This window comes from Garra rufa, chromosome 5, assembly GCF_049309525.1.
Source record: "Garra rufa chromosome 5, GarRuf1.0, whole genome shotgun sequence".
NCBI classification, from domain to species: Eukaryota; Metazoa; Chordata; class Actinopteri; order Cypriniformes; family Cyprinidae; genus Garra; species Garra rufa.
The window spans coordinates 11283318-11296117 of NC_133365.1; the positions used below are offsets into that span (position 1 = coordinate 11283318).

General features: G+C 37.5%; 1 protein-coding gene across 1 annotated transcript; it reads right to left on the reverse strand.

The window, feature by feature from the left end:
* Nucleotides 1–721: 721 nt before the first annotated feature.
* Nucleotides 722–5988, reverse strand: fsta (follistatin a). Its single transcript, XM_073839887.1, has 6 exons — nucleotides 5821–5988; nucleotides 4436–4627; nucleotides 4059–4277; nucleotides 3703–3927; nucleotides 3220–3450; nucleotides 722–1840 (listed from the first exon to the last, which is right to left on the reverse strand). Exons 1-6 carry the CDS (start codon nucleotides 5912–5914, stop codon nucleotides 1752–1754), a joined length of 1050 nt encoding a protein of 349 aa, XP_073695988.1. The 5' UTR covers nucleotides 5915–5988; the 3' UTR covers nucleotides 722–1751.
* Nucleotides 5989–12800: the final 6812 nt, after the last annotated feature.

The window sequence follows — 12800 nt, forward strand, 5'->3', positions numbered from 1 at the left end:
TTTATATAATGGCCTTGAGGCTTAAGCAATGAAGCTTCAATTACGTACCAAAAAATAAAAATTTACTGCGGTTTCTGCTTTATCAGTAGGTAGTATGAACATGTGTGGCTGGTTTTCGTCACCAGAAGCTGAGTGATGAGGAAATGAAAACCAGTTTGTCTGTAAAAACAACCTTTTGTAGGGATATTAACAATTGATTGCTCTAAAATAGAAGCCCAAACTTAAAGTTATGACCTTATGGGAATATTTTGGCTTGATGTAGTTGCAATTTAGTTCAATTCAGGCTATAGATTCCTGATATCAGTGAGTTCGAATTAAACTTTTTGGCCTTAAGGCTTAAGCAATGAAGCTTCAATTACATTCCAAAATTGTAAAAAATGTACTGCGGTTTCAGCTTTATCAGTAGGTAGTATGATCATATGTGGTTGATTTTCATCAAAACAAACTGCGTGATGAGGAAAACAGGCTTTGTAGGGAACTTAACAATTGATTGCTCTGAGACAGAAGCACAAACTTAAAGTTATGTCCTTACGGGAATATTTTGGCTTGATTTAGTCACAATTTAGTTCAATTTATATCCCCACTAGTTGAAAAATAGAAGTTTTTATATAACGAAGCTTCAATCACGTCAAAAATAATGAGAATTACAATCCAGTGCTATTGTTTTTCTAATAAATAGATGGTACATGATATCAATTCTTAATAAAAGTCACACCACCAGTTGATAAGTATTTTTTTTTATTGATTTCACTCTTAATATCTGTACAAATACATCAAACTTTGTATATACATATGACATTTACATAAAAAATACAAAACTATATATTTATAACTGAACTTTGTTTTTATCTTGAGATGTCTGAAAATAAAAATGCATTTTGACAACAAAGTGAAAAAGTGAATGTTTTATATATTGATACTGAGTCCTCTGTGTGATCTTTTCTTTAGCTCTGCAAGAGCAATATAGAGCAGAATATTGGCAAAAACAAGACAAAAAGTTGCATGGCACAGTTTTCTCAAACAAGTATCACCCACTGCTAATTTCTGCCCTATCGTCGCAAAGTCTAACGGTTGCTGTTGATGACGGACGGCATTTTGTACAAGTGAATCGTCAGGGGTTTCCTATATGAGAAACGGCTCATTTTCAATGTTATCCTGCTGCACCGTATCACAAAAACATTGAAGAACGTTCAAGAAAATCCCTTTGGTCAGTTACACTGAACTGTAAACAAAACCAGAAATATACATGTACATTAAAGAGTGACATTTTTTTTTTCCCTATGCGTTTCCATTTTTTTCCAATAAATAAAGTCACGAGCTAACATGCAGGTATGTGTGAAATAAACATCTGTGATACAGAATTGACACTGATAAGCATTTGTACAGCTCAGGGAATGCAATTTACAGCTTGCAGAAGACTCACACTTTACATGATAGCATTTTACCTCACAATAAATAACACTGCTTCTCTTTGGACAAATATATTTCTCGGTCATAATAAAAAGAAAGAAAGAAAGAAAGAAAAAACAAAAAAGGGCAAACAACATAAGTGAAAACAAAATGATAGACAAGTAAGCCAGACACTGTAAATGTATAAATTATAAAACAGAACACTGTATAAATAAACATCAAGCAGACTGAACTACATGTATACTTCTTTCTTTTTTCTCTGAAAAATAAATTAGCATACACATATGTACAGTGTGGACATGATTCCTTGCCCTAGGACTGTTCCACTGGTTGATGGTGCTTTATCCATCCAGTACAGGTGATAATTGGACATAAGCCATGTAGTCCTGGTCTTCCTCGTCGTCATCATCCTCCTGGTCTTCAGTAATGGCTATATGGGAGAATACATGGTAGCTGTTGCATGAATATAGACCACAACAGCGCAGAATGTACGTGAGTATTTGTCTTTATCCCAAAGCCTCTGACAATCTAGTGGCTTTTTAGGCTACTTGACTAGGTGGCTCCCAAAATTATGCAACAAGTCGTACATAATGAAGGAAGTCAGCGGTGTGACGGGACAGGGCAGATCAGAGGCTTTAACGGCTCGGGTCTGTTTCTGAATCGAGCCCAAAAAAAGTGCTCTTGCATTCCAAGAATGGCTGCTTTTTTTTTTCTGGTTTTGTGACTAAATCCATTACTTTGGATGCACGGGGTGTGCACCGGCCGACCGTAGCTACGTGGTCAAGCAATGGCACAGTTCTGAGGTATATAATATATATATATATCATTTCTACATAAAAGTTTACAATGAAAAATGACACAGGCAAAGCAATTAAACAAATATGCAGTCCCTCACAAACAAACAGGACAACACAACGTCATCGTGCTAAAGTTCTCAGTTCAGCATTGCTCTACTAGTAACAGATTCTTGTCCTGCAAACTGTAAAATGCTGTAGTCATTCAAACCATGAGGTGATCATAAAGTTGGTCCCTTGAAATGACGTACGTACCTTAAGGCACGAGTAGTTAAGGTGAGCCATTCGTTCACATTGATTTGATTCATTCGCTAGCACAAATCGGAATGTAAGCTCTAGCTTCATCAGTCTGTTCACAAAGCCAGTGAACCGTCTGTCGAAATAGGTAGTCTAGGTAACAACGGCACCAATGTTACAATCACCTTATGTGAGTGTAAGGAAAGGATTCATGTCTTGTCTTTTATGTCATAGTGCATTTGAAATCATCGATTACAGCCAAAAGCAGAAATCCAACAAAAAACACAAGTCATAAAACACTTACATGATAACCATGAGTTATGGAATTGACAAGCTGATGTGATTATATAAGTCTCTACATTTACACTATAACAAAGGGGGAAATATGAACTCGACCTGCTGGTCAATAACCGGTCCCAACTAGAATTCAAACCTCACTAACTGCCAAAAGTTAGTCCGCATGTGTTTTCTTGTTAGTCAAATGAAGAAAATTAGTATGTCAAAGGACTCCTTGAAAGAGCTCCTTGTAACATCGTATTGATTTCCATAGATTTTCTGGGGTCTGTTTTTTAAATAACTTTCTCCTCTTGAGAAAATGCAAAATTAATGAAGCCAGCCAAAGAGGACATGCAAAGAACTTCCAATCATAAGTCCTTTCTGTAGCTTAACTCTTAGCAGCAGGAAGGGAATGAAGAGGCGTTATTTGGAGGGGTGGGAGGTTTTGGGGAGGTGGTTGCTGGGGGCAGCATTGGATTGTCTTTTAAGATGTATTACTTACAGTTGCAAGATCCTGAATGCTTAACCTCCAGGAGAACCCCCAAAGAGCAAGCGGCCTGCTTCATGGCGCACTCGCTGGGATACGTGGTGTTGTCGCTGGCGCACACCGCCTCCTCCGAGCGGCTTTCTGGGCACGACTCCACGCAAACCGCGCAGCGCCCGCGACCCATCTTGGAATCCCATAGACACTTCTTTCCTGCGCTGCACTGGATGTCATCGCATGACTTGGCCTCTAAAGAAAAACAAGAGGGGACAAGTAACGTCAGTTTCCACTGATAACACTTCAGTACAAATTCATAAGCGTGCTTGTTGTTGTGGAGAGCTGGAGGCAAGTCAGGCTCAGTTTGTTATAACACACCAGACCATGTTGCCAACATCAGGAAACAATCAGACACCAATGACTTTCCTTTGCAAGTAATAATCACAATTGGGATTGTCACGAAAGGCATTTGGGATTTTCAAAATGAAACAAGCTGACACTCACTTATGCATTTCCCTTCATATGCCACTCCAATGGATCTACCGAGCAAGCACGTGGCTCTTCTTAAATGGCACGCGCTGGCGTAAACAATCCCATCGTTGCCACAAAGGTACTGATCCGGAGATGTAACCTCTGGGCATATGCGGTTGCACGTCACACAGTATGCGTTGTTTGTCTGGTCCACCACGCAAGTCGAGCTTCCCGGACAAATGACGTCACGGCAAGTCTCTGTGAGGACGAGAATGAAAGCATCTGAATGAATTTGACCAGTTTTTCACAACCAACAACCTAGTATCTTGTTGAAACTCCTATTGAAGGAGTTAGACGGTATTTTTGCGTGAAAGCAGTCTGTTACCTACTTTTGCATTTGCCTTGATACTGCACCTCCAGATCCGGGTGCCCTTTGCATTTGGATTTCAACAGGGCACATTCATCTCGGTATGTTTTCCCGTCTGAGCCGCACACCGGCCCCTTCCAGGTGATGTTGGAGCAGTCTGGGGCGCAGACGCAGCGAGGCTTGCTCCTCCTGTTCATTTTACATTTCTTCCCAGGGCCACAGTCCACGTTATCGCATGTCTCTAAAATTCAGTCAGACGGGAACGTGATATTTAAAGATATCTTATGTTAAATAGAGTAGAATGGGGAACTTTTTTTACTTATAATATGTTTTATTACGTATAATCGCAACATTCGCTACGGGAGGTTGCCACCTGAACAAACGAACAAGGGATTGTACCTTTGCAAGGTATGCAGTTTGGAGCCCCGCCATTGAAGATCATCCACCTGAATAATGTGCTGTTTGGCACATCTTCCTCAGTCCACGATGTACCGAGCCTCCCACTCCGGCAGCATTCCTCTCGACTCATCCCAGGCATGTAGAGGACCTGACATCTCCCGTTCTTGCCTTGCTGTAGCCAGCAGTTACCAGCTGTAAACAAAAAGAAAAAGAGGCAGTCGTATTAAAGTCTGAAGCCAATGACCCAGACACAACACGTGCAGCCTGTATTAGCTGGAGCTCTCCTGCTCCCCCTCCCCCGCTGTATTTTGTCTGATTTTTCCCAACGTAATGCGACTATTTTACACTTGCATGCCTTCACCCAGACAACTCAAGGGCTCCGGGTCTGGTCGGGAATATGCTTTTCCTCTCGTCGAATATGTTATGACTGTGCCGAGATTTATTGTCTTAAAAGTAAGTGGCAGATTGACAGACTCGTACCTATTTAAACAATGTGCATGGCAGTCTAGACTCCAGTTCCTCGAGTGCTCTGTGCCAACTGTCTGCGCTCATCACGTTTCAGCACACTTACAGGAGCATTCCAAACGCTGCTTTTACCAACACAAACGCATTTATTCGCTGCTTACAAGAAGCTTCAGAGGTTTTTTGAACTGTCGGGTCAACCCTGAGGGGAATTGGTCGTGTTTATGTATTAAATTAGGCATTCGCGCCGGGGATACCACGCGCCAGACAATCCAATTAAATCATACAGTCACGCAAGCTTCATCAAACTTTGTTTTCAAAAATCATCGTGCCGTTTTGATGACAGACACGCCAAGCGATTCTAATAATTAAATCCATAAAAATGATACAATTTTTTGCCATTATGTCCACTGATTTTTGGAAAGCCAGACGAGGTAGGCAGTGTCTAATTTCACTACCTACTATTTGAGAAAAATACAATCGAATGTCTAATGCACAAAGCTTGATTTGAGAGTGTGCTAAATTTGCATTTATAGAAAACACTCATTCTTCACATTATTGCTGCTAGACAATAATACTATCGCATTAATAGGCTATTAAACATTTTTTTTGATTATTTCCAAGATTCCAAGCATTTATTTTAGACAACGATAAAATGCTCAGCTACAATTTTCATCTCTCAATTTAGCATAGTAAATTTTGGATGATTTTTTTATCCTTCTTTAAATAATGGTACATGTAAGGACGCACCTGTCTCGAGGACACCAATGCAGGCGCGATCCAAGAACAAAACTTTACAGTTGTAAGCACTTGCCTTCATTCCAAAGGAATGGTTAAATTTAGACTCACATCTAAAGCATGTCAAACATCATTTTAAAGAAACAATTCTAGCAAAAATGGAAAAACATAAAAAGTGCACTCACCTTGCACTTTTTGATCTTCAATCAGATAGCAGAGCCAAAAGAGTAATAAAATCATTCCCGGGTGGAGCTGCTGACGCTTTAGCATCCTTAGCATGTTTAAAGAGAGAAAGAGTATCTAGACGAGCAGTGCAAAAGTAATCTTCTTACTCAGGCAGTGCTGAATGAACGCTGCTCTCAGAGTGCCACCTCTTTTTAAGTGTATAAGGGGTCTCGGGCCGACTGTCTGTGGTGTGGGCGGTCTTCCTCTCTGTGGGGGTGGGGAGAAAGACTTTTTTTCCCCAAGTTCTTTCAATCCAAATCAGGTGACATAGCTGCTAGAAACTTTCTCTTGCCCCTAAATCACTTCAGAGTTTTGCTGAATACCGAGTCGCAGGAAGCATAGATTAAAGAATGGCCCAGTTTGTGTCTCGCAACCTTATGGATATCCAGAACTGACCAGGCGTGGATGTGTGACTAGTCCAGTTATACAGGAAAACAAGTCTTGACATGAGCAACATCATGTTTTATCTACATTCCAATTAATATTGCGGTTTTAATATAAACAAAAGGTGTATGATTAGTAACAAAGACTAGATTTCATTGAGCTGCGCATGGTGTCACCGCAAACCTTTGCCGAGATGGGAAATGTCACAACTTTCTAGGCCATGACAGGTCTGATTAACAGTAGAGGGTGTTAATTTAATACAAGGTTACTGTTGAAAGGTGATCTGCGCAAGGAGACAATGGATTACAGAATAAAGGAGAGAAAGACTATTATTAGACGAGACAGGTGTTGCGGTTTTCCTCCGGGATCACAATCTATATCCCATTCAATTTCCGAACGGCGGTGGCGCGAGGCAGACTACACGGAATTCATTTCCATAGAAGTGAGACACGCGAGACCCGACTAGAGGAGGATTTTCCCTCAGTCGCGGAGGTGCATGTGCGACCTCTTCTGCAAGAGACCTGAACCACACAAAACTCAAATGCATGTTGTGCACACACGCCTAACATCATGCTGTTTAGAGAGTGGGGTCTCATATGAAGCCGTCTGTAGCGAACACATGCGGTTTCACATGAGTATGTTTTTCTATTCGACTTTCACAATTAGTTTCATTTTATTTTCTGTGTTATTTGCATTTGGCAAAACTAGTCATTATTATAAAATACATAACTGTGATAAATCGCAACTTGAATATACACCACCTTATTCTTCTCGTAAGAGTGAACGCGGCTATTGTAAATTTGATGGGTCTGACTTCTGGTCTCATCCTTGTCCAGCTATTTTTAATTTGCTGCTTGATATGCAAACTTGTGTGTCTCATATTATATTGTGTATTACATTAACTATGAACACACTGGTTTGTAGTACAAACAGTTTTACCGTTTACTGCACGTTGTTATTCTTTTTCGTTATTTCCCAATAGCGGATAATTAAAGAAAAAGGTGGATAGATATTTGTAAGCCTTTTATTTTCAATCGTGGATGGCTTTAATTTCTGAAGATCACTAATCGATTAAATGAAGAGAAACACATGGTGCAAAACAGCCAGTAAGGAAATTGGAGGAAACCCACTACCAGATTAAACTTCATTAGTATCAGATCGGTGTCATTTTTATGTAAGACAGTGATTATGTTTGCCATTCAGCACATTTCTATTCTGCATAATTATCCAAAGTCCCAATGGAATCAAAAGTTGAAGTTGTTTGGCTTTTAGTATGAATGTGTTAGCCTTCAGGTTATCTATTAACTAGTGCGCTCCAAAACAATGTCAAAATCAGCATTTAGAAGATATAAGCATTCAAAACTTACAGTCTCTTCTGCCAATATGGATCAATGATTTAGATGACATCACCCTGCACTTCAGCTTTTCGTTAAACTTTCTGTCCAATTAAATGCTCTTTAGAATCCAAAAAGTCCCGCCCACTACACTATAAATAGACGCTGAAGTCTTGGCTGAAATCAGTCACTTGTTTACCAGAATAATATTTACTTTACAATGAGTGGCACATATTGTACTATATAGGGGATAAGGAACGGATCAGACAGCATAAATAGGCTTTCCGTTGGGGTGAAAGAAGTCTGGTTTCATCCTGTTTCACACGAACATGATAGCACAGAGCAGATTATATGTGGGAGTCGGTTCAGACCATAAAATGTATCGGACCCACACTGTAATTTTTTTTTTTTGTGTGTGTGTCAACTTAAAAAAGTAAAATGTTAAGTATTTTACATGCGATATGGATGAGATTGTGGCTGTCAAATGCAGCTTTACTGAGCTCAACGGGTCTAGCCCAAACAAATGCTATTGGCCATTTAAAAAAGGGGAGGGACTGCTTTATATACCTGTCTTCCTATTTTTAATTTAAATTACGTCAACACATAGAATAACTCTGCATGTCTCAAAGCACTTCAGTGGGCCTTTAAACACATTTCTGATATTTCAATATACATTACAGTGTTTACCATACATTGTTGAATAAATATGAGCACTGCATGTTTTTAAAATAAAAAAAAAAACGTGGCGTTGATGTTTTATATGAATTTATCTTTGAAAGGAATTGATTGTTTTAGGTTGAAACTATTTTTTTTTACAGTGCAGCTCTGCTTTGTGTACAGCCGTTACTGGAAAAACCGCTGGTTCTTCCGCTCCAAAAGCACCTCCTGCTGGTAGAGAATGAATTTGCTGATTTTTCTCTGTTTTCTGCAGCAACTCCGAGCACTTTATTCTTTATCCTGGCTGAAGCACTTTTGTTTCAGTCTGTAGGAATAATTACCCTATGTTATAGTTTAAAGTTAAAGATGTTAATATTATTAAGGTAAGTCTGAGAGTCTTCCCAGCAGGCACTGGACGTCAATATAAAGTCAGGTTGACGTTGGAGGCATTTTGGTTGAAAACGAGTTTATTTGGTTGAAAATGGGTTTACGTCAGTATTTGATGTCAGTTTGACCCAGACTTAACATTGGATTTTGGTTACACAACTTAAAAACAACAAAATATCAACATCAGCTGATGTCAGACATCAAATTAATGTTGCTATTTTGGTCACCTGACGTCGCAAGCGAAATTAAACCAAATATCAACATCTTAAGACATTGTGTGCCTGCTGGTTTAGGTTAGCAAAACCATGGATAATTTGTACTTTCCATGGTTTAACTACAGTAACAATAGTTTTTTGGTTTTATTTGCTGTAAAACCATGGTTAATTTTCGTAAGGGTATTTGAAGGTGATTTCACATTTCTTGTTTGTATCAAGTCTAAATACAAATAAAAGGTGAAGATTAATTTATTTGTACCATTTTTATTTCTAAAAATATTAAGTTTTATAGAAGGATGTTTCATAGACTTGGCAAATTCATTTTTCAGAAGTTTTTAGGTACATACATCTGTTGTGGGCGTTCTTGACAGTTTTTCTGAAGCTTTTTAAAATATTGTTTAGATCTATATCAGAATTATATCATATCAACCTAAAATAATAAATATATCGTGACTCGTGATAGAAATTTTGGCCAAAGTGTGTGACAAAGTCTCAAGGTCTGTTCAAGGCATGTCAAACCTTTAGTTCCAGCCAGGAAATAAATCGACACCTCTTAGTTTCACCTGTCAGTTACACTATGAGGCAGCCGGATGACAACCATAATAACAGTGAGTGTATCATTACATCAAGTTCCTTAGCTGCAGTGTTTGTCCCGTGTCACGTGGTGCACGTTGAGGCAACTGTAAGCATTGCTTGGTTTCAAAAACACGTATCCAAAACAAAATCCGCATTTGTGTTTTTTCCAAAGTATCATTAGCTGTTTGTGTATTTCACCCTTCTTGGTTCTGAATAAATAATATTTGCTCGATAGAATATTTTGTTGATGTTCTTCCTGCCAAGATGATGTCCTGTGTTCCCCAGATATACCTAAATGATAAATAAACTTCGCTTATTAAAAAAAGACATATTAAGCGTTAACAAAACACTGTGGAAACCAAAGTAAATAAAAAAACAAAAATACATTATTATTATTATATAAACTAGACACATTTTTTATTTAGCGGAAACATGAGGTGAGTTGTGGACAATATGATTTTTCATTTATTATTTTTAAGTACTACACACTTTCTGAAAATGCTTAACTGAAATAAATTTACGTTGTTGTTTATAGGCTTTAATATTTTATATTTATTAGGGGAAAATCCACAACCTTCAAAAGTTCCTCTGCATTTTACCATCAAGTTGTATTAAATGCTAAATGATATGGGGACATCTAGTGGTATTGCAGTGCTTGTACAGTTGTTGCAAACTATGCTGATGCACCTGAACATGAAAACACGGTATCTTTAGTTATTGGAAAGCAACTCACGAAAATAGATGATAAGCTATAAATAAACGTGATTATCTTATCCAAAGCACCTACTCAGACCAGGAACAGAATGTATTATTCATGTTTCCAGCATCCACTAGATTGCTTCCAAAATCCTGAAAATTGGCTTTAATACAGACACCAGGAACAAGTATAAATAACATTAACACAGCAGGTGGATTTTAAAACAATCAAAACAAACACGATGTTCTGAAACAAATTGTTCTGTAAATATATTATAGGTAAAGGCACCTGAAAAAGGTAAAAAGGTGAAGATGTGCATTATAGTTCCCATCTGTATTCTATTCAGTATCACAGCTTTTATCAGAATAATGTGTCCATCACAGACTTAGATACACCTAAGGAACATATGTTCAAGAAATACTATTGGAATTATGTTTTTATGAATGCAACTACAAATTGGAATCACTGATACTGAAAGAGGATTAAAGAAGTAGTTCACTTTCAGAACAAAAATGGACAGAAAATACTCACCCTCTTGTCATCCAAGATGTTCATGTATTTCTTTCTTCAGTCGTAAGGAAATGATGTTTTTTGAAGAAGACATTTCAGGATTTCTCTCCATATAATGAACTTCTATGGTGCCCCCGAGTTTGAACTTCCAAAATGTGGCTTCAAATGGCTCTAAACGACCACAGTCGTGGAAATAAGGGTCTTATCTAGCAAAATGATCGGTTATTCTCTAAAAAAAATTACAATTGATATTCTTTTTTAACTCAAATGCTCGTACTCTGTGTAGAGATTAAAAAGTATATAAATTTTAAACGTTTTTAGAAAATAACTGATCATTTCGCTAGGTAAGACCCTTCTTCCTCGGCCGGGGTTAATTTAGAGCCCTTTGAAGCTGCATTTAAACTGCATTTTGGAAGTTCAAACTCAGGGGCACCGTAGAAGTCCATTATATGGAGAGAAATCCTGAAATGTTTTCCTCAAAAAAAACATAATTTCTTTACGACTGAAGAAAGAAAGACATGAACATCTTGGATGACAAGGGGGTGAGTACATTATCTGTGAACTACTAAGAGTGAACTACTCCTTTAAAACAAGTGTATTTTAAAACTAAAACTTCAAGAAAATACAGATGATTACAATATTTATTAAAAAAAGAGGTTTAAACAGTTGAAAACTACCAGTTGAAACATGCATAAAAGACATGTTAGAATATGAGTTCCGTAAAATAAAAGGATCTGGATGTTCTTGTGCTCTTTGCACATATTTTCCACTCATTTCTCAACCTCTTGTCATGACACTGCCCATAATTTGTGCAGTTCAAGAACATTTATCATTTAAGGAGTAAGCAAAAAGAACACAATGAACTAAGAATATTTGATATCTGATTGTCTTCAGGCAAAGAGTAATTCTGTTGATTTGCCTTGAGAAAAAAATGTGCAGTACAAGCATTGTAAAACAAATCACCACCTTTGGAATGTGACTGCAGTTCAGAAAAGAAAATAGGTGAAGACAAGACTCTTTAGATTAACCTTAGCTTAAAAGCAAACTCTTAACGGTAGACTTAAACCCTTACAAGCTGTTATCTGCAACTGCACACTGAGCTCAGAAACATTTATTGAGCTGCATTCAAAGCCCTTATAAAATCTGAAAGCACTGTACACAGCCAACAGTTAGTACAACAAATTACTTGGTGGAAGAATTGTTCTGATAATTAATAAGCGTGTAACTCATTTGCTAAATTTCTCTTAAACAATACCAAAGCAGATATCAGCAGCCATCATGAAGAGGCAATGCCTCACAGATAAAGTGTAATTATTTTTTTCACAGTAATAAATAAAGTTAAAAAGTTTATTAATCAATTTTGCACTCAACACTGTTCACAGCCTTGGATTAGAGTACAAGTCAAATTCATAGGTGATGCTCAAGAGGCCAACATCAACCCAATATATATACCTTTTTCTTCAACACGGCAGTAGTGAAATAAAGAAATAACGAGAAGAATAACAACGTGAAGTAAACGGTAAAACTGCTCATAATTAAGACAAGACATTAATATAAAATGGTAAGACACACTAATGTGCAATATTAAGCAGCAAAAACTTTTACAGCTAAAAACATCTGGACGCTGATCAGACCAGAAGCCTGACCCATAAATGGTTGCGGCCATTTTTACAGGAAAAAAGGGTGGATAAATGGAACGTAAACAGGAACCAAGTCCATGTCCAGACAGGTGCACATGAACACAAAAAGCAGTTCTAAGAGCACCATCTAGTGGATGATAGAAGGAAACACTGAGGTCTTCTCTTCCACAAAGTCAATTTGTTTGTTTTTTTATACCTCTGAATAACTAGCCTACTTAAAAATATTGTATAACTAACCATTTTCAATATGTAGGCTAGCTAAAATTATTTTATTATAGGGCGTTTCTTCAACTAGGGGCACTTTTAGCCTTGTGAAGTTGAAGAAAAAAAATGTTCAAAAGTCACATAACACAATCTCATAAGTTTAAATAATTTGTCTAGTTTTAAGGTCTGTAAGACCTTTTTCAACCTGCAATGAACAAATATCATTTCCACAACATCTCAATATACAGCTGTTATTTAAGAATAGAATAACTTAAATTTTTATATTAAGTAGAGCATGATCTCATAAACAGTGGATACATTTTTAGAACGTTTTAA